We start from the raw sequence: 27,173 nt of genomic DNA, 5'->3' as shown, positions 1-27,173 counted from the left end.
GCGCGGTGCTAAGCGTCGACTCAGTTCGTCTTTTTCGCGTTATGAATCATCACAAAGCCGAGAGATGGCATGGATCAGGAAAAGGGATTTTTAGTCGGTTCCCTAACAGTGCCCAATTTCCGATGTAGTCAGGCGGCCTCCTTTTTACATGACCATACCATCTCAGCCTACTCTTCTGCATTTGGTTGCAGTGGCAGATACACTGAGGCTTCCACGCACGTACTCATTGAGGGTTTTATAGAGCCTGGTTACGCCGTACATCTGTTACACTAGAAAAGTAATAAGATTGTGTTGACTAGCACATTCAAACGGTAGTCTTAACAGATTTATGATAAAATTTGATTAGTAATACGTGATATTGTGGCACAATCGTGAACCTTCTTCGTGGAAATAATGTATTCTTTATTCATAATTGTTTCGTTATTTTCAGGGCGGTCATCATCGTTGTGACGTAGCTATAGGATCGGATAATTTTTACTCTGACTTCTCGCCGTATTTCTCTCGTCGTGATCATACGGAATTTGAAATAGAAACCAACACTGAACCATGGCATGGTCGCACAACTACACCTGGTGTTTACCAAAGTCTTAAAACGTAGGCGTCTTAATTAAGCTACAGCGCGTTATTACCTGAAATCATTTTGTCTATTGTATTATAATATAATAAACTGCGAATCATTGTGGAAATTACACACTTATTAGGTTTTGTAGTCTGAAAACCCACAGAAAAACTCAGTGGGAGTTTCTCACTGGGTCTTCCCAGCGGGTCGGGTTTCCAATTTGGTGGTAGATTCCGCGAAGCACTGCTCTTGCTTGGGCTAGAGTTGCAACATCCTCTGGCTAGATCCCCGTGAGCTCACCTACTCGTTCTGTGAATCTAGTATAACCCCTCGAGGTTACTAAAATAGGTAAGGAAAAAAGTTTAAAAATTTACAAATTTAGTATATACATAATTTTATTTTATTTCTTTGTGAAATAAATACAATTCGTATAATTACAGACTCAACAAAAGTTTTTAATTGAAAAACTTTTGATTGATGATATCTTTCAATAAATATAATTCTTCAATAAAATTCATCAATAAGTTATTGTTCAAATTCATTTGTATCAATAGACTTCGCGTTAGGATTGGACCTCTCGGTGACTAGAGTTGGCGTTCGAAGCCTGCGGGATTTCATTTGAATTCTTACTCACCGAAAAAATATAATTTAATATAATGGTAATAATGAATCGTTTTTTTAACGTTTTAAGTACATATTATGCTCTTCTGCCTGCGATGACTATCACTACATAGTATAAAACAAAGTCGCTTTCTCTGTCCCTATATCTGTCTGTCCCTATATATGCTTAAATCTTTAAAACTACGCAACGGATTTTGATGCTGTTTTTTTAATAGTGATAGTGATTGAAGAGGAAGGTTTATATGTATAATAACATCCATTAAATAGTGGAGAAATCAGTAATAAATTACAGTTTCCGAAGCGAAGCGAGGGCGGGTCGCTAGTTGTGAATAAAAATTAAATGGGACATATTATTATGGCCTACCTCATAGTGAGTGGTTACTGTTGATCATGGATGCGAGTGACGCCAGAGGCGCAGGCAAGCTCCTACCTACCGCTAAGTACTTTCCACAAGTCTCCAAACAATAATAAATTCCTAAAAAAAAGCATACTATAATTTTTTGCACCGGTTTTTATCGGGATTACTGTTCTTTAATTAATACGTACGCGTATAAAAAAACATGGTCAAATAAAAAAAGGGGTTAAATTAAATACTCTTCTTTTTTCTCCTCACAGATAAAAACTTTTTTATAATAGTATTTGCTACTAATTATTATTTGGGACATAATTGTCTCCTTGTGACCAAGGAGCTAGTAAATCCCCTGCTAGCTTAAATAATTTTCCAATCGTAAAGGTTCGCGTTGATGACTTCCAGCCTACCGAACAAGCCGGTTTCCGAAAAGGCTACAGTACCATAGACCACATACATACGCTGCGGCAGATTGTACAGAAGACCGAAGAGTACAATCGGCCATTATGCTTAGCGTTTGTGGACTATGAGAAAGCCTTTGATTCCGTCGAAACATGGGCGGTCCTTAGATCTCTCCAGCGGTGCCGTATTGACCACCGGTACATCGAAGTATTGAAGTGTTTGTATAATAACGCCACCATGTCAGTCCGAGTACAGGAGCATTGCACGAAGGAAATCCCTGTAAAGAGAGGAGTGAGACAGGGAGATGTGATATCTCCGAAACTGTTTATCACTGCTCTGGAGGATTCCTTCAAGCTTCTGGAATGGCAAGGACTTGGCATCAATATTAACGGCGAATACATCACTCATCTTCGGTTTGCCGATGACATCGTGGTAGTGGCAGAGTCGCTGGAAGATTTAGGGCGTATGCTCGGTGACCTCAGTAGGGTTTCTCAACAAGTGGGTCTTAAAATGAACATGGACAAAACAAAAATCATGTACAATGTCCATGTTGCACCCACCATAGTTACTGTTGGGAGCTCTACTCTTGAAGTTGTTGACGAATATATATACCTAGGACAGGCAGTCCGATTAGGTAGGTCCAACTTTGAGAGAGAGGTCAGTAGACGGATCCAACTCGGCTGGGCAGCGTTCGGTAAACTGCACAACGTCTTCTCGTCCAAAATACCTCAGTGCCTTAAGACAAAGGTGTACAACCAATGTGTGTTACCAGTGATGACTTACGGCTCGGAGACGTGGTGCTTCACTAGGGATCTTTTTAGAAGGCTCAAAGTCGCGCAGCGAGCTATGGAGAGGGCTATGCTCGGCATTTCTCTACGTGATCGAATCCGAAATGAGGAGATCCGTAGAAGAACGAAGGTTGCTGACATAGCCCGTAGAATTAGTGAACTGAAGTGGCAATGGGCCGGCCACATAGCACGAAGAGAGGACGGTCGATGGGGCAGAAAGATCCTGGAGTGGCGACCACGTACTGGCAAGCGCAGTGTGGGACGGCCACCTACTAGATGGACCGACGACCTAGTAAAAAGTGCTGGGTCTCGTTGGATGCAGGTGGCAATGGACCGGTCGCACTGGAAATCTATTGGAGAGGCCTATGTTCAGCAGTGGACGGCGATAGGCTGAAATGATGATGATGATGAAAGGTTCGCGAATTAACGCCACATCTAGATTTCCCGATTTCAAATGTAAAAGTTGCGTATTTAAATTATGACTTCAAAGAAAATATTTAGGCCACTTGATGACTGTGACGACGAGGTTCTGAATTTCTGTATTTAATTACTTCTTAAATTTCAGCTACCTACATAGTCTAAGACAATGAAAATAAACAAAGCCTTAAAAACAACAGTAATAAGAAAGGTAGCTTCCTTCTGCCAACATTCAACTCTGCATGGCATGTATTACTTGTACAGTAGCAAGAGTCGCTTGGTTGTGGCTATTTGGGGAATAATCATTGTATCCAATTTGGTATTATGCTGTTTCCTCAGTCATATGATATGGGAAAAATTCGCTATGGATCCTACGCTAACTGTGGTGAGTCACGTTGCGTAATACAAGTTCAAATATAGTTTAAAATTAAATGTGTTCGTGGTTTATGGAACATTATCGAATTTATATCTATAAAAATATTCTGTGATCATTCAGGCATAGTCTTATTCTCGTTTCTTTTTCTGGCTCAACTTTCTTAATTGCATGTTTAGATTAATAACATCCCAGTTATTCTTAGAGGGGCTAAAGCGGTAAGATCACGCTAAAAAGGTGGGTCACACAGTATCAGTATATGTATATGTATACGTATGAGTTTCTTATACGGTACTGCATTCAAGGTGATGCTCTCGGTTAGTAGACTGAATATAATTCGCAACTCAACTTAACAATAGTTAAGTGTGATCTAGTAAAAGCCCATTGCAGGCCCATTTTGTTTTTACCGCATCAGGTAAATTAAACGCTATCGGACCACGAAACTAGCTTTTGGGATTTCTTTTGGGAATTAGATTAGGAGTTCACTATGCATCGTTCTAGGCAGCGGCTTGGCTCTGCCTCTGGCATTGCTGAAGTCCATGGGCGACGGTAACCACTCACCATCAGGTGGGCCGTATGCTCGTCTGCCTAAAAGGGCAATAAAAAAAAACCACTATTTTATTTAAATAGTTTCACGAAGCTATCTTTATACCAAAATATTAAATTTACTTTTTTAATGTACCTAGGATCAATTGAATTTTATTGAATACGAAACAGCTACGAATGGCTACGAAATTTCGTAGACCGTAACAATTGTAGAGAGTGCTACGATTTTTATTCACTACGAGTATTATCGACTTAATTTTAATGTCATGACTTCTGATTAGATTTTTTAAATTAACAATTTTTTTTATGAGTTCTAAGTGTTTTAGTAAGTTTTACAAGTCGTCGTGGCCTAAAGGATAATACGTCCGGTGCATTCGTATCTAGCGATGCAACGGTGTTCAAATTCCGCAGGCGAGTACCAATTTCTCTAATGAAATACGTACTTAACAAATGTCCACGATTGACTTCAACGGTGAAGGAATAACATCGTGTAACAAAAATGAAACCCGCAAAATTATAATTACTGGTGGTAGGATCTCTTGTGAGTCCGCACGGGTAGGTACCACAATTCTGCATATTTCTATCGTAAAGCAGTGATGCGTTTCGGTTTGAAGGGTGGGGTAGCCGTTGTAACTATACTGAGAACTTAGAACTTATATCTCAAGGTGGGTGGCGCATTTACGTTGTAGATGTCTATGGACTCCAGTAACCACTAAACACCAGGTGGGCCGTAAGCTCGTCCACCCATCTAAACAATAAAAAAAAGCATGCATTCAATACTCACGTTTTCCAGTTAGAGGGTGGAACACAGACGGCGAAACAATTACAAATCCGACATCATGTCTTTTGATCTTGACATCTTGTCTTGTAATTACTAAGCAATAGATGGAATGTATACTCTGTTACCCGCCTATGCAATAAAAAAAAGTAAATTCTTCACAAGCTTAGAAAATGTTAAATCAATTCAAAAATAGTCAAAGATTGAACAGTGAAAGTATTTTAATCACATCGACGTCTCGCAAAAATCCTACGTACAGAGCATTAAAATTGAAAAAGTCTCTTAATTTCAAATACTTCATTTGACAGAAAACTTGCTGGAGCATGACATCATAAATGATAAGAAAAAAATATTCAATTGCTGTTGAACTCTGCAGCAATCGTAATCTTAAAGCCGGATCGAATACTCAAATCCTTTGATCTACGCAATTTCTCGGATTTCAGGTTATTTTTCAAAGGAATTCAAGTTAGACAGGATAAAATGTTTATCCGATGTAACGCTTGGAATACGAAAAGTCGGTGACAATTTTAGTAATCATACGATTGTTTTCCTATATTGAACTTCGGTAGGCAGCGGCTTGGCTCTGCCCTTGGCATTGCTGAAGTCCATGGGCGACGGTAACCACTCACCATCAAGTGGGCCATATGCTCGTCTGCCTACAAAGGTAATAAAAAAAAAGAACTAATGGTCTTATTTTAAAAATGACATAATATTAAGGATCGTGAATGGTTAACAAGACGTTAGAATTATGTTTTTTTTTTTATGATTGAACGATTACTGGTGGCCCGGAGGCCTTTCCAGTTTCACCAAGACAGGTAGAATTATGTGTTCGTCGTACCAGCATGTTAAAAATACAGTTATTAATTCATAAACATACCGCAAAAAACATAACAAAAAGACATAGTGAATTTTATGCAAAAATGCTCACGGTCTCTTCTTTAATATTCTCTATCGGGACACTATGTTATTCTGCTAATGTTGATAGGTTAGATACTACAACCATAGACATTACAGAGCCATAGAAATTCCAAATTGTGTTTTCCATAACCCACCTTGGGACCAAAGATCGAAGCCTATGATCAGTACATTAGACAGCTCTTATAAGCTCAGCAATATAACCGGAAAGCTCTACTAATCAGGAATAGGTTGTAGGTTGTATGTGCATGATTCACTTTTGTCTATTAAAGATAAGAAATAGGTATTAGGAATGTTGAAGATTGAGCTCGGAAATTAAATTCCAGGAGAAGGAAAAAAATGTAAAGTAAATTCAGCGAATCGCAAACTAGCTAGCAATTTCCATATGCCTTTATCTTTCCTCCTCTACATAGAATCTGGAATACTGTTGTTATGTTTAACGAGAACGAGAGAATTACCTAATTATTAATTTCAAGCTTAACAGGAGGTTTTCGAGAAGATAGCTGGTGCTTATTTCGGTTCATGGCTCATAGCATCTTTAGTTACGATTATTCGTCTAATTACTTTAGCCCGAGCTTTAATTGAATAAATCAAATTTCTTGTTTCAGGTGGAAACAACTCACTATTCGACATCGAATATTCCATTTCCAGCATTAACTATATGCGACACACAGATCGTGTACGGTCCTGCAACAAACAACATAACTAATTTGTTGTACGTATTCCTGGCATCGTTTTAGTCAATAAATAGTTTCGGAAAGTAATTCTCACTCTCTTCCCAGCTATTTATCCCACATGGTGGTGGGGTCAGCTTTCCTGACTTTACTCCTCCACTTCGCTCTGTCTTCGACATCCTCGTCAGCAACATTGCATTCTCTCTTGTCCTTCAGCACTACGTCCCTCCACCTTGTCTTGGGTCTACCTCTAGGTCTCCGACCGAGGAGGTCGAGCAGTAGCGCCAAATTTCCGGCATAGTCAGGCGGTTTCCTTTTCAGGTGACGTTTTCAGTTTCGGAAAGTAATGTGAATGAAAATTTATTTTATCGATGCAGATGGGCAGTCGAGCTTTCGTCAAACCGGCTGTTGAGTAAATGCTGCTATAAGTTAATGTAGGGTTGGGTATTACGATTAAAGGCAACTAGTCAATCTAATAATAGTTTTTGAAGGTAAAAGTGGTCAGATGAGCTTTCTGCTCACCGTATATAATGACATGGTGGTTACTGGATCCTATGGTTGCTAGACAACGGGTGTGACGCGCCTACACTTAAAAGTGTCCGTGTTGATATACCAGTAAAATATAATGTAACTAGAACCACTGGATACTCCCAGTCGCAAAAACTAAGAACAGCTTCAGGTAATTGATTAGTCATTGCTAAAAAGCCCACTTACTCGTATATCTTCAAGGATCCTGCGAGGTTACAATGAGACTGAAGTCGAGGAGTTTTACGGTAGTTTTTCAAAAGTAAAACTGAAAGATTACAGCCCTGAACCATTTGTAAGGAAGATACATTCGCTGCTTGATGACCTTGGATACTCTTGGGAGATAATGCTTGCTCAGGTATGTTGATTTGTCTAATACATGGTGTAGATAGAGTTAAATTCACTAAATGAATCATAAACAAATCAAATACAAGTTCTTAGATGCTGCTACAAAAGAGGTGGCAATTTTTGAAAGGGCAGTCCATTTGGTCCAGAGCAAGCTCAGCCTTTCAAAATTGCTACTAAGCATCTACTCTCTACATGAACCCCAAAATTCCACAAAGAAACATACCCACTGCCGTTGCCACTGTCGCTAGTTAAAAATAGTTGTTAACATAATAATATTAAAGTATTTCGTCCGAAACTGAAATGAGCTCACAGCCAATTAGTAGCATAAACTGGATCGATGAACCTCTAAAATATTTGTGTACAGCTCAGGAAGCCTTGTGAAGAATTGATTAATGACTGCACCTGGAGATCAAAGCTTCACAACTGCTCGACAATGTTCAGATCTGTATTCACTATCGTGGGATATTGTTGTCAATTTGACATTCCATACTTCAGGTATTTTTTCCTGTTATTAATTAAGGTACAATTTCAAATATTTTATTGGAAATTTGTTAGGCAAACGAATTCATAGCCCATCTTCTATTAAGTGGTTATCCTACCAAAGGCAAAAACGTGATAACTTCGTGATAACGTATATGAGAACAGTCTGATATTCAAAAGCGTGATAGCTTCGCGGCAGAAATAGGCAACCCATGCAGTCTAACGGTACGCCATGCTGTCAGTGAATGTAGAATACTTAGAGGATGATGCAGTCTATTCTTCGGGCATAATCATAATCATTTTGCTGACACCCCTTACAGATATTTTGAACTACATGATGCCTTTAAGGGCACAGGATACGTCCTTTATCAAACGAGGATGCAAACTCTTAAACGGTTCCCTTTTCGTATTTTAATAATATCGATTACATTTAACGCCCACATTTTGGTAAATGTAAAGGATCGCCAATATAACTAAATAAGTTGTACCATTGCTTATTCAGGTGAAGTGTTCCGGTTTTGCAAGATGTTTCGTAGAAATATCATAGTGGGTTTCATTATCCTCCATTCCAACTTCACGGTTGAGGTGTCAGTAATCGAGTAGGGATGGACAGACTATTTTGTAGCTCAACATGAAATTTTCCTTGAGTTTTAAGATATAGAGATACACACTTAAAATAAGGGCAAATTGTGGTTCTTTTTAATACGCTTTTATTAGACTCAGACGTATGTATGTTAGTATGTAACGGAATCTTTGAACATGATTTTGACCCCTTCAAAACGTCGGATCAACTCGAAATTTGGTGTACTTATTAAGGAACGATGACAATTTAATATTTAAAAAAAAATAGAAAAAATTGAAATTCAACTAAAAATGAAAAATAAATAATAGTTTAAAAAACTAATAAAATGCGCTTTTATAGAAAATCCAGCTAAAAAATAGAAAATAAATCTTAATAAATTTGAATTAAAAGTAAGAAAGGAAGAAAAAAATATTTTATTGTAAAAAAAGCGTGGGGTGCTTTTCAGGATATTATCAAAATAACCCTTCTGTTCATATCAGTTCATAAAATATTTATAACTACTGATACCATGCACCCCACGCTTTTTTTACAATAAAATCATTTTTTCTTACACTATTTTTAATTTCCAATTTATATAGATTTATTTTCTATTTTTTAGTTTGATTTTCTATAAAAGCGTATTTTGTTAGTTTTTTTAAACTATTATTTATTTTTTAGGCTTTTTTTGTAATATCTGTGTATTGAAAGTTTTTTTTAGGTTAAGGCATTCAAGCAAGTTCTAATAAATTACCATATTTCGTGAATTCTAAGCAGTGGGCTCAGGCATAAATAATAGGCCGACTATGTAAAGTTAATAAAAATACTCACCCAGATAATTTAGGCAGATTTAATAACGATGAAACACAAAAAAAAGATGTTACATTGAAATAAAATATTGCTACTAACTAAGTGCAATGAGACCTTTACGCATACTGGTCTAAATTAGTTGCTTTGGGTAAGGAGCTGATTTGTTTTAAATCCATCTATGTGGTTTCATCGTAACTTCTATTGTATGGCGCGTAGTGATCTGTGGCTTTAATGTAAAATTACTAGAGGCACAGTTTATTGCTACACAATATCGAACAGACACGCAGGAGAAGGACTTTTTAATATTTTTCTAGTAGATATCCTTTACTTGTGCCAAACAATAGAATATCTTACAAAATGAGCTATGGTGAGTTTCACATTTAGTGTCATAGCAATTAATCATTTCCCATGCGCCTTGCGAAGCTGTGATAACAAGGTGTTGTTAGGTAAAATGTGTTTGATGTAACCACACAAGGACAACTAAGCTGACATAAATACAAATTAGAAAGGCTGATTAAGCTTAAGCTACTGTTAATTTTTAATCTAATTATAGTGACGTGCAACCGCAAAAGTTATATTCTTTAAAGACAATAAAGAACCTAAACAGATTCAGATAGGTGAAGATTTTTTTCAATAGCTATTAGTATCGGAAATTAGGTAGTTTAATAATGAACGAAGTATGAATTGAAGTAAAATAGTAAGTTAGTATTTATTATAAATTTTTTTCAACCAGTTTGTTTGTCAGGTATCGTTTGACATAATATATTACATAGGCCTCCCCTATTTCTTTCATAAATTTTTCTATAGCGAGCCAATCTTTACATCTCTTTGTTTGACGATCTCTTTGTGCTGTCCCGTTTTTGGAGTCTCATTTCATAGTGTCTTTCGTGAATTTTTTACGTTTGCCCTCATAATATATTCGGCTACTTAAATTTTTTAAACATAATTTTTTTTTTGCTTCGTTATTCTTGAAATGGTCCACAATTTAGCGGTAGACAGCGGCTTGGCTCTGCCCCTGGCATTGCTGAAGTCCATGGGCGACGGTAACCACTCACAATTAATTAAGCCGCATGCTATTAAAAAAAAAGGAAATATTATGAGAAAAAAAAAAAAAAACAAAAAAAAGCCCGCTGAGTTTGTTTTGCCGGTTCTTCTCAGGACTGTGGCTTTTTTTGGAACCGGTGGTTAATATTGTTATTTTTATTTTGACATTCAACAAGTGTGTCATACTGACATCTAAGTTGAAATAAATGATTTTGAATTTGAATTTGCTCGTCTGCCTACAAGGGCAATAAAAAAAAGCAATTTTCATAGTCCTCATATTCAGCATACTTTGCCCTGTATTATATTGGAATTCTACAAGTTTTCGGTCACTTGTGCTCTTGGCAGGGGAAATTTGACGTTCGTAATTAAGTTATGGGTGAATATACGTGCTGTGTAATTTACTATTAAAACACATAGTCATGGTTTCATTTCGATGCCTCCAATGAACACTACTCTAACTAAAAATTTTGAAATTGTCGTTTTTCACGCAAATCGCTTCACTATGTTAAAAGTATTACAATTAATCATTATTGATGGGGTTCGAAGCAAGAGTAAATCAGCTAGTTACACAAAAAGAACCATAAATATATCTGCAATAATAAAGATTTTATAATTTTTTTTCGTTTAAACGCTCCTCCTGTAAATCTACGAATTTGGAGTTAGCGTTCATTGGAGGCATCGATTTGTAACGTTTTCATAAATAGGCCCATAGCGTTTACAAATTTTGTTCCTTTTCTTATTAGCTTTTTTGAGTATTGTTTTTTTGTAGATATGTTTTATCCCAGATATACGTTCTCTTCATCCACATGCCACATAACTTTTTGAAAACTTTAATACATAGTTATTTTCCAGAGCGCACGCAGGCAAATCCACCAATTATGTATCCGGTGTCGAAATCACGGAAGCTCTAAATGTCATGGTAGACGTGCAAAAGGATTCATTGGCCAGCGGTTACCTTTCGGTAAGATAATGTTTTTATTGTAAAACTTGGGTCAGCTTCACTAAACATAATATCCATTTATATTATCCGATATTTTGGTATTATGTCGTGAGCATGTATTATGTATTTCATTAGAAAATTGGTACCTGTTTGCGAAACTTGAACACCGATATAGTGACGACGTTGATACGATTACGCCGGTTGTCTTATTCTTTAGGTCAACGCTTCGTAAGATAATCAAATTTTGGCCAAACCAGCCAACACAAATATGAATTCTCCTACGAATAGTTTTTTTTTTATTGCTTAGATGGATGGATGAGCTAACAGCCCACTTGCTGTTAAGTGGAGCACATAGACATCTACGACGTAAATACACCACCCACCTTGAGATGTAAGTTCTAAGGTCTCAAGTATAGTTACAACGGCTGCCCCACCCTTCAAACCGAAACGCATTACTGCTTCACGGCAGAAATGGACAGGGTGGTGGTACCTAACCGCGCGGACTCACAAGAGGCCCTACCACCAGTTCACCACGCTGTGTTTAACAACAGTATAAATCGTTCCTAACTCATTAAAGGATGGATTCATGGAAGGCAAAGCCAAATTGGCGTACAAATTGCTGGGAGTCCTCAACAGAGCGAAGCGGTACTTCACGCCTGGACAAAGGCTTTTGCTTTATAAAGCACAAGTCCGGCCTCGCGTGGAGTACTGCTCCCATCTCTGGGCCGGGGCTCCCAAATACCAGCTTCTTTCATTTGACTCCATACAGAGGAGGGCCGTTCGGATTGTCGATAATCCCATTCTCACGGATCGTTTGGAACCTCTGGGTCTGCGGAGGGACTTCGGTTCCCTCTATATTCTATATCTTATGTTCCATGGGGAGTGCTCTGAGGAATTGTTCGAGATGATACCGACATCTCGTTTTTACCATCGCACCGTCCGCCACCAGAGTAGAGTTCATCCATACTACCTGGAGCCACTACGTTCATCCACAGTGCGTTTCGAGAGATCTTTTTTGCCACGTACCATCCGGCTATGGAATGAGCTCCCCTCCACGATGTTTCCCGAGCGCTATGACATGTCCTTCTTTAAACGAGGCTTGTGGAGAGTATTAAACGGTAGGCAGCGGCTTGGCTCTGCCCCTGGCATTGCTGACGTCCATGAGCGACGGTAACCACTCACCATCAGGTGGGCCGTATGCTCGTCTGCCTTTGCGGCAATAAAAAAGAAAAAAAAATATTTCGCCATTCTAGCATATTGGCGTATATAAAAATGTTCATAAAAAACTCTAGACAATTTACTATAACAATGTTTCGAATGGAAACAACCAAGAATACATCGTCCAATTGAGCTTGTTTCATCTCTGCATATAACTAAATTATGTCTTCAAAATTATATGCGAAATTTATACTCGACGAGATTCCCTAACATCAAAACTAACAAGAACAATAATGTAAAATATCTACATACGTGATCTGCTTACTAATAACTAAGGCGGGACTTTGCCATTGAGGTGCGTGGACGACAAAACCAGCCTTATTCAAATTAAATATAGAAAATCGATTTGAAGAATTGAAATTCCTCAATTATTCGTGACACGTTTCTGTTGAATAGATAGATCGTTCGACGGCCCAGTTAGTACTTAGTAGTCATCGGAGACCATAGATGTTACAAGTAAATGCCGCCGCTCATTTCTAAGCTCGAAGTGGATATCTCAGCGATATTTTATTAACAATCCTGACCCTTCGTTCGGTCTACAAACCGCCCTATGAGCAATACCGACAAAATTATCGCCAATTTTTTTAAGGTGACTATGTGTGTATACTTAGAGCTCCGCCACCTCCAGATCTACTGACCTCGTGATCGATTTAAAAATTACGAGACCGTAGATTAAAGTGCAACCTCAAAGTTCTTGATGTTTGATTGCAGATTTACCATAAGAAGGGATTATTCAGCCTTTGTAATTCTTGTTTAAAATCCTATTGACTAATAATAATAATAAGCCTTTATTACTGTTTTACTTACTAATTACTAACTTAATACATTACTTAATAATAAATTAAATTTCTGTGCAATTTATAATCAAATATTCCGTTAGGCGTTCGGTGTGGTTTTAAAAACAGCTTGTCTCTCGACAAAGGCCGCCTCTAAAGATTGCCAATATTCTCGATTTTTGGCCATTCGACTCCAATGCGGGCCGGCTACACTCTTTATTTCATCTTCCCAACGTTTTGGCTGTCTTCCTTTTTTTCTACAGCCATCCCGTGGGTACCACTCTGTAATTATTTTGGTCCATTTCTCGTATTTCTCTCTTAAGATATGTCCTGTCCATCTCCACTTCAGCGTTCTACTTATTTGGATTGCGTTTTTAAATTTAGTAAATCTTTTTATTTCCGACAATCTCATTTTGTCTCTTCTCTTGACACCAGTGACACTTCTTTCTATGTTGTTCTGACATACCTGTATTTTATTTATTAATTTTTCGGTTAACGCCCATGTCTGGCAACCGTACGTCAAACAGGGTAGGATGCACAAGTTAAAGATTTTTCTTTTATCTTTTATGGACATCTCTTTGTCCTTTATAGCTTCACTAAGGGACCAACACCTCTTCCATGTGTTGGCAATTCTTCTATCAATTTCCTTTTGCATGTTGTCAGTGGCGGAGATCAACTGTCCTAAGTAGACATACTCGTCAACGTATTCTATGTGTTTAGAGTTTAATTTTACGTTGTATACCTTTGAAGCTAACTACTAGGGAATTTAGTGCAGTGGTTTCCCGTCAGGAACGAAACCGTGCTTCAGCGCGTTCATATGTCCCGGAAAATGCTGCCTGCTATCAAAAAGCGCAAGATAGAGTATCTCGGCCACGTGCTCAGGAACGATCGATACATGCTGCTGCAGTTGATAATTATGGGCAAAGTGGACGGAAAGAGACGTGCTGGGCGAAGAAAGAAATCATGGCTCCGGAATATCCGGGAGTGGACCGGTATTGCCTCCGTCGAACAGCTGTTCCGGCTGGCTGCAGATAAAAACGAATATAGAAAGCTAACGGCCAACCTTCAGGATTGAAGAGGCACTGGAAGAAGAAGAAGAAGAATGCCTTTGAAGAATTTGTCATAAGCTTCGTTTTTGTGGGATTTATTGAGAGCCCGGCTTTAGCACTTTGATCTGATAGTTGCTGTAGCATTTCCTCTAATCTTTTCGGGCACTCTGAAAATAGAATCAGGTCGTCAGCAAAGCGAAGGTGGTTTAAATTTTCCCCATTTATATTGAGTCCATTATTTGCATTCCATTCGAGATGCCTGAATATCATCTCCAGAACTGCTGAAAATAGCTTAGGTGATATGGGATCTCCTTGTCTAACACCTCGTTCAGTTGGGAATTCCTCACCTGTTCTTTCGAATCTAATTTGTGCGGTACTCCGGGAGTATACCTTTTTGAGAATATTTATATATGTTTCTTCTATTCCCTGACTGTGTAATGTAATAGATTTTATTGTATTCCTGATATTTTTGTAAAATTTGTCTTAGAACATGAATGTGGTCTATTGTGGTCTTCTGAATCCAGCTTGCTCCTTTGACTGATTTTCATCTAGTTTTACCGTTACACGAGCTAATATTATTGTTGAAAAAATTTGATATATATTCGACATTAAGCTAATTGGTCGATAGTTCCCGATTTCGCTTTTATCCCCTTTTTTGTGCAGTAGTATTATCGTCGATCTTGTCCAGTCATCTGGGATGTCTTCGGTCTCCAAAATTTCATTAAATATATTTGTTAATATAGGCGCGATAGTCGGTAAAATAAATTTGAGAAGTTCATTGACTAATAGCCATGTATTAGTTACACTAGATGACGACTAGTTTTTTTGATAACGCCATTTTGTTGTGTCTTTAAAGCGGTTAGTTGCCCTCAATTAAGAAAAATAGTGTTATTATTCGCCAATAGATGTCGGGAAGAGTTGATTATTGAAAACAGGAATAAAACAACATTTTCTGAAAATAAATCGTAGCTAGATCGATTTATCGCCCCCGAAATCCCCTGTATACTAAATTTTATGAAAATCGTTCGAGCCGTTACCGAGATTCAGATTATATACATATATATTAATATACAAGAATTGCTCGTTTAAAGGTATAAGATGAGATCCAAAGGACCTTAGGGAATATATAAGTATATTTTAATACTTCCTTTTCCTTAATGCTATTTTTACGGTTTTAATTTCACTTTATTGTCATTATATTAACAATGACGATTGACGACCACTAGTCCGTGATCACGTAAAGGCAGTTTTGCTACGTCTACGACTCAGGGAAACCGAAGAAAATATACTTCCTCTTCCATTGATATTTTTCCTTCTTTTATTTATTTATTGCTTAGATGTATGACTCACAGCCCTCTTGTTGTTGAGTGTTTACCGGGATTTATTTCGTGTTTGCGTGACGAGTGGTAAGTTATTGAGTTTTTTATTAACTGTAAGTAAAGATATTACATATTTACCGTATTTTTGTTGTGCTAAATACGCTTTTATACTTCTTTCTTAATATACACCTGTAGCCTTCCTTCCACCACTAAAGTGGTGGTCATTAATACATATCTCAAGCTTCTCAAAAAACAGATGGTTCCGTAACTTTTGGTTGCTACTTAAAAAAATCTACAGGGCGCTCTCCGTTGATCTACAATTATCAAATTAGACAAGAACGTGGGCTTTGAGTTTTGATTAGGAATAAATAAGTAAATATTTTATTTTATAAATCTCGTGAAGAAAATTGATTTCCTTTATCACTTTTCCCGCGCTTGCGCTGTTTGAACAGCAGTTCGAATTAATGTAGAATGTCAATAAAACGGCGGTGACCGAGATGAAGAAATCTGCAATTATTAAATTAATATCTATGTAGAATTTTGAACGAATTTACTATAAAATAGACTGTATATGTCGTTTTTTGTTTTTACGAACAACATATTGAAGTCTTATTTAAAACTAATATCAATAAGTTTTTTTATTTATTCCTTAGATGGGTGGACGAGCTCACAGCCCACCCGGTGTTAAGTGGTTACTGGAGCCCATAGACATCTACAACGTAAATGCGCCACCCACCTTGAGATATGAGTTCTAAGGTCTCAGTATAGCTACAACGGCTGCCCCCCCGTTCAAACCGAAATGCATTATTATTGCTTCACGGTAGAAATAGGTAAGGCAGCGGTACCGCCGGCACCCACTCGTGCGGATTCGCAAGGGGTCCTAGCATCAGTAATTAAGCAAATTATAATTTTGCGGGTTTTATTTTTATCACACGATGTTATTCCTTCACCGTGGAAGTCAATCGTGAACAATAAAATCAATCAATTTTACAATAAAAAAATTTTTTCTTACTCTATTTTTAATTCAAATTTGTTAAAATTTATTTTCTATATTTAGTTAGATTTTTTATAAAAGCGTATTTTGTTAGTTTTTTTAAACTATTATTTATTTTCATTCTTTGGTTGAATTTCAATTTTTTTTTTTTTTTTTCAAAGATTCCTTTACATACTAACATACGTCTGTAACTAATAAAAGCGTATTAAAAAATACATAACCAAATGAAAAAACAAGAACTCTCGTAATTTAAAAATGGCTTAGGCTGTCCTGATTAGTAGAAGACCGTAATAAATTATACACTATATCGCTATATCATTAGATTTCATTTTTCCAGTTATATGTTTATGATCACCAAGATGAGATCACGTTGCTGGATAGTCCGATCACGTTGACACCAGGTGCCTATTTCGACGTGAACGTATATCTGTGGGCTATTGATTCTTCACCCTTTGTTGCTGCGCTGCCCATGAGCGTTAGGAAGTGCATCGCTGCAAGTGTGAGTATTGTTTGGAACTGATTCTATTTTTAAACGGATTCATATCACGATTTTTAAGTTTGATAAGGGTTAGGGTACACTAAATGTGATTATATCCGAAAACTATAATCATGCTGAGAACGTGTTAAATAAGTAATAGTATTCTTGATGCTAATTATATTTGTTTGTTGGGCACAAGTCTCAAGAATATTTTTGGTAATTTACGTGAGATGTGTTCATTAATACGCACGGTTGGTACTCCGTTGGTATTAAGATGTGTTTAAGTTGTGAAGGAGTGAGGACTGCATTTAAATAATTAGTCGCATATCAGCTTATTCAATTTAGAAGAGCGATGTGGGAGGTTGTTTTTATATTGTGTATGTAAAAGTTGTTCAAACAATTTGCGGGCAGATTAAATAAAAACACATTTTCTTTCTACAATGGGGGCCATCGAAATGCTTTTTTTTATGATTGAAGGATTACTTGTGGCCCGGAGGTATTTACTGTTTCAACATAACAGTTGGATAAGGCTCAGCAAAGAGGGGTCAGATTAGCTAACGGCTGCTCGAGCATCTCCAAAGGAGACCTTTTTTTTTTTTTAACGCTGGGGAACCATTTACGGATACCCGGTCCGGGGGGGTAACGAACCGGGTTATGTCGGACTCCGGCGCCTCCTGAGAGGAAGAGGGGGACGAGGAGGTCCTCCACCTCCCCGAATTCCTCGCAAGAGACTACGCCTTGAAAAAGGCGCGCGAAGCACTTGCCCCGCAGAACGACTACCGACTAAACCCCATCGAGCTCCACCACACCGGCTACACCAGACCTATGGTACCGCAGTGCGCGCCGAAAGTCCGCCTTCGCCGGTACCCGTCCTGATGATAAGACGGGATTTCATCTCCGGGAAAATCCCGAAGGACATCATTTCGGGAGATACACCGAGGGCGGCGCACAGGAGCCACCTTGCACCGCCCCACCACCGGACCGACAGTCGAGTACCGGGCGCCCCCGCACCCGCCACCTGATAGTCCCTACGGGGGCTGAGCGGGAGCTTCACGCCCGCGCCGGCCATCCCGCCTTCTGCGCTGAGGTGCTGAAGAGGGATCCCACTCCCTTTCACGCTCCTCAACCTCACGGGACGCCATTACTAGGTCACAAAACCTGGCCATGGCCTCCCACGAGCTCTGATCCTCTAACATGCGGGCGACGACAGCCCGCAGGGAGAGGTTTCTCCCCAGCACCGCGACGAGATCTCGCCGCGAGTGCTCCCAACGCGGGCACGTTTCGAGCGCGTGCTGCGCGTCATCGTCCGGGTACCCGCACTGGTGGCAGCCCGGATGTGGCTCTCTCCTGCAGACCTTCAACAACCCAAAGGCAGCTGCTTCGCGAAGAAATCTAATACAGGGTCGGAGTTGCGAACTGCTGAGAAGATTGGGCGAGAAACTCAGCCCGCTGATGCATGTGTTAGGTTTCACGTCCAACTCTTTGCCGAGCTCTACGAGTACGGTTACTGGGGTCCCTGCGCCTGCGTACGGATTGTTCAATGTCACTCAAAGAGCAATGGCTCAGAGGATTGCAAGATTTAAATAGTAGTGGACAGGGCGCATAGCTCGTAGAACAGATGGCTGCTGGGGCCGAAAAGTTCTTGAGTGGCGACCGCGTACTGGAATGCACAGCGTGGGTAAACCTCTCGCGAGGTGAGTCCACGACCTGCTGAAAGGCGTGTGAATCCGCTGGACGCAGATTGCACGGGACCGGTTATTATGGTGAAGCTTGGGGGAGGCCTATATCCAGCAATCGACCTCAGTGGGCTGAAAAAAAGTTTCAAATATGATTTCCTCGTTTGAATGGCCTTCTGTGTATTAATTATTTATTACGTCTTGCTCATTTTTCCACCGTCCTCGCCATCTTCCTATTCTCTGTCATTCTGTCTGTCATTCTCTTCTCTCTTTCTTTCCGTTTTCTCTCACTCACATCTTAACTCTCCGTTCCAAACTCTTTTCAAACGTTTAGTTCTTACCAATCCTACAATTATCTATCTATTATAATTTGTGAAGATTGTAAATGCCAATGAACTTTTTGTCGAGATATTGAAGCGATTTTGTCTTATTACTTAAATAGATAGAAATGATTCTTTAATATGTATACATAGAGAGAAATAAATCGAAAATATTATTTTTTATAACAATATGTCAATTATTGTGTGTAGCATGTGAATTAGAGTTTGGTGCACTAACTCAATCTGTAGTCAAATAGAAACGTCAAAAAGATATTTTACTGAAGGGACACAATACGAGGCGAAACAATTTATTAAGTCAAGGTACTCGTATTATATGATACAGTCTATTGTACTATTTGAACAAAAAACAAAAGACTTTTTTGAGAGCGCTCGATTTTCCTCCTCCTCATCAAATTGTCGTACTTGCGCCTTTTAATAAAATAGATTCTATTAAAGGCCGTCTTGTGCAGTGGCAAGTGACATGGTCACTACACAAGGGGGTCGCGGGTTCGAATCCCGCCAAGGGAAGATATTTGTATGATAAATATAAATGTCTTTTCCAGGGTTATGGATGTATATTAAATATATGTATGTGTATAATACAAATCTTACATTTATATCCGTTATCTGGTACCTGTACCACAAGTTCTTTACGAACTTAGCACGGGACCAGTTAACGTGGCGTGATTGTTAGTAAATATTTATTTAGTTATTCTTAAGGGGTAGACCCCAATAAAAATAAGATTTGCTAACAAAGAATAAAAAGGTACTTAACTGTGACAGTATCCTTGTCCATTTCTCTGTTTATTTCCTAATTCTCAATTTGAATCTTATCTTAAGAAATGTCGTAAGCTTATACGGCTCGGCACTACAGTCTTGCAAACTACTGCGGCGAAGCCATCTTAGGTCGTGTGCTCATGAGTCCCTCTACTTAACGAAGCATACCGTAAAAAGTCTAGTGTATAGGTAGCACTTTTGTGGAAGGAAGGATTTTGTCGAAAACGATTAGATTGTCTGACCTAATGTAGACCTGAATGTGGGTGTTCAAAACTTCGTATATGCAGGCAACGGTTTGACTGTGCTCATGGCTATGTAACCGTGAGCAGCGCTAACCACTCATTATCAAGTGGTGGATATGCTTGTCTGTCTACAATGACAATCAAATATTAAGCAAAAAATGTTAAAGTGATTCTAAGTTTTAACTTTTTCATTTGTTTTGTACACCTACAACAAAAAATGGTATTTTCAGAACTTGAGGAGATCAACTACATAAACGAACAAACGGTTCATGATTCTGTTATTTGTATAGATACAAAATAGATCGGTGATAATTAAGACAAATGGCGTGAATTCATTTGTCCGTGAGAGTTGGCAGAGCTAATAGGAGTTTGACAGCAGGAAACCGCTCCTAATGAGTTTTAGTCATAGTCTTATTTATTTTAAACATAAGTAACAACAATGAAACAATTATTGGTGTTGGCTCATAGCTATTCATGAACAAGGAAAGTGTAAGGCAGAAAATTGGAGTAGTAAATACGTAGTAGTATTCAGTCTGTTTAGTATAGACAAAAAATATATTATAATAAAAAAAAAGTGCGTGCGTATCAAAGTACAGATGTCAGAAGTGAAACTTTTTTGGCAAGCTAATTTATAAATCTTGCTTATATTTATAAAAATCTAAAACTTTAGATTTCCGAGACTTAGAGGAAGGGAAAAAGGAAGATATGTTCCCGCGAAAAGTCTGTCAATTGTCAATCTCAAACCTCAGTGTTGCAGTCACATTATGTTTAGATTTTTAAATTGTAAATGACTAATATTTTGCCAATTGAATTGACTAATTTAATTTCATGCTATTTGATTAATGTTCCAAATTCTTTTCATTTCATTTCAATTCCTATTAACATTTTTCATAAAAAAATTATAAAATAGGCTGTATGGTATGATACATTTGCCTTTCCAGTTGGAAAATTACAACAACTACTACTACTACTACTGACATTTGACAAGTACTTAATTTCAATAGTAGTTTGATGTCACTTCCGTTGCATACCTGCGTGACGTTCTGTAAAAATTTACCCTCATTGAAAGAAGTCTCTAAGAGCCTCTAAAGAAGTTTCACTTCAAGAAGTAGACATAAATTCAATATTAGGAACAATCGCAATCAATCAATGGCATATAACAAAACTACATAACTTCACAAGGCCACATTCTTCCCGTTTACTATCAGATACTGAAGCGAAAGTACCTGCCAAACGCGTTAACCTTTTAACCCTTTCTAACGACCTTAGTCACATGATACGCCCAAGCTTAATGAGACCAAAGCTAACTGGTTTCTTGGAAAATAAAATGTACAGTTGTGTTTCTGTTGTCATGAGTCATTGAATGGTATTTTGTTTTTGGTATATTAAGAACGTTATGTCATAGACAAATTTTACGTATTGCTTATTGATGATAGTCGAACTAGTTGAGACATTAAGTCTCACTGACAATCTTCACAGGAATATGTTAAGATACACACCTTAAGCATTTGGATATTTCATCGATGCTTTGACCAACACACAGAAATCTGAAATGGAAACAAATATGAGCTCCTTAAATACAATTTGTGTTTTGAAATTGGTCATGAAGAAATCACGTGATCAGCATTGTAATTACTGTTTCAATACAAGTGATAGTCCGAACCTGTGTCTTTGATCTATTAACAATGTCGTCCATAGTCTCCGATAATCACCTGACTCATTATCCTTTAGATCGTCTCATTTATACTATTAAAAGGATTAACGTTTTCGAATTCAGTTTAAAAAAAATACACTATTACAGGATGAAAGAGTCAGTGCTGCCTTCTACCAGGGTTGCATGAGTCATCTCATTTTAAGACGTGTCGTGAATCACTGTCGCTGTTTACCTTTTCAATTTAAAGGTTGGTATGTTGGATAATAACTATACCGACTAGTAATCAGAAGACAAAGGTATACGACTTCATCTCTTGCTCTACAAGAATAGGTAGCTTTATTGGTCGCCAACCTCCACAATACTTTTATTTATTTATTTATTTATTATTAACATAGAAGTAGAATGACAATCGTAATGTGCATCTGTGCTTGAACTAGGTGATAAAACCTGTATCTCAAGCAGCAGCGCTCTTCGTACAAAGAATACAACAGCTTTACTTCAATTACACAAAAATAGACAAAAATTAAACTGAAATTCATGGAATGCATAAAAGTGACAAAATAACAATTAATAATACAATACAGTCTTTAAAAGTGCAAGATAGCGAAACTAATGTTTTTCATCATATTTTAATTTTTTTCAGCCAAAACTTTGGGTGTGGAAGATTTCCCTTCGTGCACGTGGGAGAGACTTTTGTGCATTTACCAAATGATAGGTAAACTTAACGTTCAAGCTTCCAACCAATATTTTTACCTATAATCTGGTGACTGTTCTACACAGTTTCAGCATCCAATAAGAGTTTATTGGATTTATTGTGAACAAGTGTCTTTATCAGGCCATATTGTGGACTCGCACGTGTAAATACTACCATCTTACCTATTTCTGCCGCGAAACTTTCATGCGTTACAGTTTGATCTATGTGACAGGCGATTATAATAATATTCTGACTTTTTAATGGAATGAGGCATTCATATTGAATACAGACCCTTAACTCGAGTTTCACAGAAAGTACTTACATTAACTTATTTTCTAACATAAACTTCCTATTTCTTTCCCAGCTTGCCAATGCCTGGCAAGATATTTCCAAACATAGGAGGAAACATAGCCTCTCATAGAGCTTTGAATCAATTTTTGAAACTTTGAATAAACTTACATGTTGTGCTGACATCATTCGGAAAACGAAAATAGAATAAACGTAAAATAAACGAAATGCTTTTAGAAAAAACGGAAGTTGACATCCGAGGCATTATAGCAGACAGCGAATGCTACCAGAGATGTGACTACGTGCAGTACGAAACCGAAGTGGAATTCATCAAGAATCATCGCTTAAGCACGTATGCTTCAGACGATACTTTACGATTTTAAAAGCACAAAATTTACATGTTAAATATTTTTTTTTATTGCCCTTGTAGACAGCCGAGCATACGGTCCACCTGATGGTGAGTAGTTACCGTCGCCCATGGACTTCAGCAATGCCAGGGGCAGAGCCAAGCCACTGCCTACTGAGGATTACTTGTGGATACAACTCGGCTTTGGAATGAACTCCCCTCCACGGTGTTTTCCGAGCGCTATGACATGTCCTTCTTTTTTTTTTTTTTTTTTTTTTTATTGCCCTTGTAGGCAGACGAGCATACGGCCCACCTGATGGTGAGTGGTTACCGTCGCCCATGGACTTCAGCAATGCCAGGGGCAGAGCCAAGCCGCTGCCTACCGCTTAATACTCTCCACAAGCCTCGTTTGAAGAAGGACATGTCATAGCGCTCAGGAAACACCGTGGAGGGGAGCTCATTCCATAGCCGGATGGTACGTGGCAAAAAAGATCTCTGGAAACGCACTGTGGATGACCGCAGTGGCTCCAGGTAGTATGGATGAACTCTACTCCGGTGGCGGGCGGTGCGATGGTAAAAACGAGATGCCGGTATCATCTCGAACAATTCCTCAGAGCACTCCCCATGGAACATACGGTACAAAATACAGAGGGAACCGAAGTCCCTCCGCAGACCCAGAGGCTCCAAACGATCCGTGAGAATGGGATTATCGACAATCCGAACGGCCCTCCTCTGTATGGAGTCAAATGGAAGAAGCTGGTATTTGGGAGCCCCGGCCCAGAGATGGGAGCAGTACTCCACGCAAGGCCGGACTTGTGCTTTATAAAGCAAAAGCCTTTGTCCAGGCGTGAAGTACCGCTTCGCTCTGTTGAGGACTCCCAGCATTTTGGACGCCAACTTGGCTTTGCCTTCCAAATGACTCCGAAACTGGACATCGCTCGAAATGTCGACCCCAAGTATCCCAATACTCTCGGAAGGTTGCAGGGATACTCCTTGGAATTGCGGCGCCATGACAAAGGGGTCCTTCTTCGCAGTGAACGCGCAAACTTGTGTCTTTATCAAATTCTTCAAATGAGGCTTGCGGAGAGTACTTAATGGTAGGCAGCGGCTTGGCTCTGCCCCCAGCATTGCTGACGTCCATGAGCGACGGTGACCACTTACTATCAGGTGGGCTGTATTCTCGTCTACAAAGGCAATAAAAAAACAATCAAAACAGCAATAAATGACATAAGAAATTAAAAGAAATAGTACTTTCTCATCCATATAAATCTAGAAAATACGCATGAGATGATAAGGTCATATTGATTTTAGTCATAATGGAATTTGTATGTTGTGATAGCGTCGTGAATGAGACTAGTAGCAGAGTGTCAGTACATTTTGCTGACACAACCTGCATGAAGTACAGAAGGGAAGTTCTTTACACCTGGGATCAGATGTTGGGTAAGACTTAGGAAATTTTCTTTGCGTAAAACAAAAAAATATTATGTGATAGACAAACATATAACTATATAATATATATTTAAATGTCCAAAATTTAATCTTGTGGTGTATTTTTTGCTTGCGTTTTGCTTTTTTTTTTGTCCCCTTCAAGCCACTCATCCTCGTATGGCAAGGAACTAATCGATAGAAGGAGCAGTTCCCATGAAAATGGTAGGTAGAGACCTGGCTGTGCCCCTGGCGTTGCTGATGTCCATGTGCGACGATAACCACTTACCATCAGGTGGGCCGTATGCTCATCTGCCTAGAAAGTCAATTAAAAAAAATTAAACCTTTATGTGGCCAGATTGACGTAAAATATATTGCGTACGTTGGATTCTAAAGAACTATCTTTATTTATCAGTATTATTGTGTTCCCAAGCTACCCTTGTAGGATTTGATGTCACGTATTCTGTTTTACGGTCTCCATAAAATACCTTTACTGGTGGTATGACATCTTGTGAGTCTGTACGGGTAGGTACCACCGCCCTGCCTATTTGTGCCTTGAAGCAGTAATGCCTTTCGGCTTGAAGGGCGGGGCAGCCGTTGTACTGTTAAAAGTGAGACCTTAGATCTTATGTCTCAAGGTGGGTGGCGGAACTTACGTTGTAGATGTATATGGGCTCCGATAACCACTGAACACCAGATTGGCCGTGAGGTCGTCCACCCATATAAGCAAAAAAAAATAAAAAACCTGCTTGCAGCCGGGCTGACTGATGATTTGACCACAAATTCTGCTATCAATTTGCACCGATATTTAAAATATTTGTACTGATATCAAAACATCTTGTTTCATTTTTACAGCAAACCTAGGCGGCATTTTTGGCCTTTGCTTAGGAGGATCCATTATCAGTCTCCTTGAGATAGTGTGGTTCCTGCTAGATTTGCTGCAGGCATCCGTCAAAAGCTTGAGAAAAACAACTGTGACGACACCAAACACCAATATCTATCATTTACGGAAGAAAGAGATTATTCGGCGTAAATTGACTGCGTTTGAGCCGAGGCTTAAATTTCTCAACTAAGCATTGAGATTTTAGATATTTTTAAATTTCAATAGCGATAAGATTTCTTGATAAGTAGCAACAGGTAAAGGGAGTTGAAAGCCGGTCTGTCTAGAACGGTAATATATAGGCATACTATTCGGCCGATTGAATGTTTCGAGTTAATATTCGTCTTAAGCTAAATTCAAATTATTATAATAAAATGTACTATTTTGCTTTTTGAAAATGTTTTAACCACAATAAAAGTTCTAACTGAAATTTAAATTCTTTTATTTTGGGTCCACTAAGCTTTAATAAATTTTAAAATTATAACTTTATTTATTTACTTATTGTTCACAGAATATCTTTGAGAAAACTGTTTTCGAGGTCACGAATCGATATTCGTTATACGTCAAACATACTGATAATCTCGTACAAAGAGCATACTTTAAAAACCTAAGAAGACAAAAAATTAGACCGTTAGTACTTCTACTACTATTGTCAGTCCTTAATAATATTTTCCTTGATGAACACAATTAGGTAATGCTATATTTTTAAAAATATACTATCAACTATTTTTCATTCATTTAGTATGAAGCAAATCGCTTGAGGAAAAGAAAAAAAAGGTGCCAATTTTTTTCTTCTTTCTATTCATAAATAGATCAATCGTGTAGGCTTAATTTTTTTATCAAAGTTAATGTATTATGTAGATTACTCAGTTCATATAATGTTATTTTGTAATTATGTTTAGTTTTTCCAGAAAAAATCCCCTGAAAATTCAAAAAGCGTTGTCAGCTTTTTGCAACATAAAATTTTGGAATATTTAATGTCAACAAATGAAAATTTTTTTTATTACCCTTGTAGGCCGCCGATTATACGGCCCACCTAATGGTGAGTGGTTACCGTCGCCCATGGACTTCAGACGTCTTCTTTCCCCTACACGCCCTACCAGAGCTTTTTAAATTCAGCCAAACATCATCTTCACTCGAAACTTCAATAAAGCCTTACTATTTAATTCAGACAAGGAAAGTTGTGATTTTCCTTCGTTTATTCCCGAAAAGTTTTCGGATGACGACGTTATTCGGTTAACATAAATTTAAAATTCTAATTTCTCTTGAATATTTCATAACATTCACGAATGTATTTTTTTAATTATCGATGCTACCAGTTACAATTGGGATTGACAAAACGATAACATTATTAATTTTGTAGAACGTGACATTTAGTTCCATTAATGTAAGCTTAGTCATACTATATTTTTACTTGTTTATTGACTCCCATATTTAGTGTTATACTCCCATAGCTAGTATATGTATACATCGCCATCATTAAAAAAGTCACAAAGAGTTTTATCCACGCATTTCATTTTTAGTATTTCATAAAAAAAATTGAGCTCATTCGGATCTCTCTTCACTACTGAGCTAGTGAAACTCTCATATTGCAATGCTCATTAAATTCAGCAGTCGTTTGATAGTAGAAAGGCTGTGGGTTCATTGCCTATCTAGGCTAATAGCAAACATATAACAGAGAAGTATACGCATGTACTTACTACGAAAAAAAGGAGGACTAAGTACCAAAGCACATAGGGAGCTATAATAACAATAGTAGAGACAAAGTAATGTAAGTATTCTTAGAATTTTCACTTCATATCTACCCACATTAGAGAAGTAAGGTTTGTTGTAAAATAATTAAAATAATATTGATCATGTTAAAATTAAGATAATTTTCGGCTTACCAAATAGCAATACTGTTGGTGGG

General features: G+C 38.1%; 1 protein-coding gene across 1 annotated transcript; it reads left to right on the top strand.

Annotated features, from left to right (window-relative positions):
- Positions 1 to 3,500: 3,500 nt before the first annotated feature.
- Positions 3,501 to 25,694, top strand: LOC101744791 (sodium channel protein Nach). The gene is made up of 11 exons (XM_021347817.3): positions 3,501 to 3,521; positions 6,357 to 6,463; positions 7,152 to 7,305; positions 7,660 to 7,790; positions 11,041 to 11,149; positions 16,822 to 16,983; positions 21,779 to 21,878; positions 22,275 to 22,346; positions 22,851 to 22,965; positions 24,299 to 24,399; positions 25,240 to 25,694. The coding sequence occupies exons 1-11, from the start codon at positions 3,501 to 3,503 to the stop codon at positions 25,455 to 25,457; spliced, it is 1,290 nt and encodes a 429-aa protein (XP_021203492.3). The 3' UTR covers positions 25,458 to 25,694.
- Positions 25,695 to 27,173: the final 1,479 nt, after the last annotated feature.

This window comes from Bombyx mori, chromosome 22 (assembly GCF_030269925.1).
Source record: "Bombyx mori chromosome 22, ASM3026992v2".
In the NCBI taxonomy this organism is placed as follows: domain Eukaryota; kingdom Metazoa; phylum Arthropoda; class Insecta; order Lepidoptera; family Bombycidae; genus Bombyx; species Bombyx mori.
The sequence above is the reverse complement of the archived record's forward strand: the minus strand, read 5'-3'. Positions and strand labels throughout refer to the sequence as shown.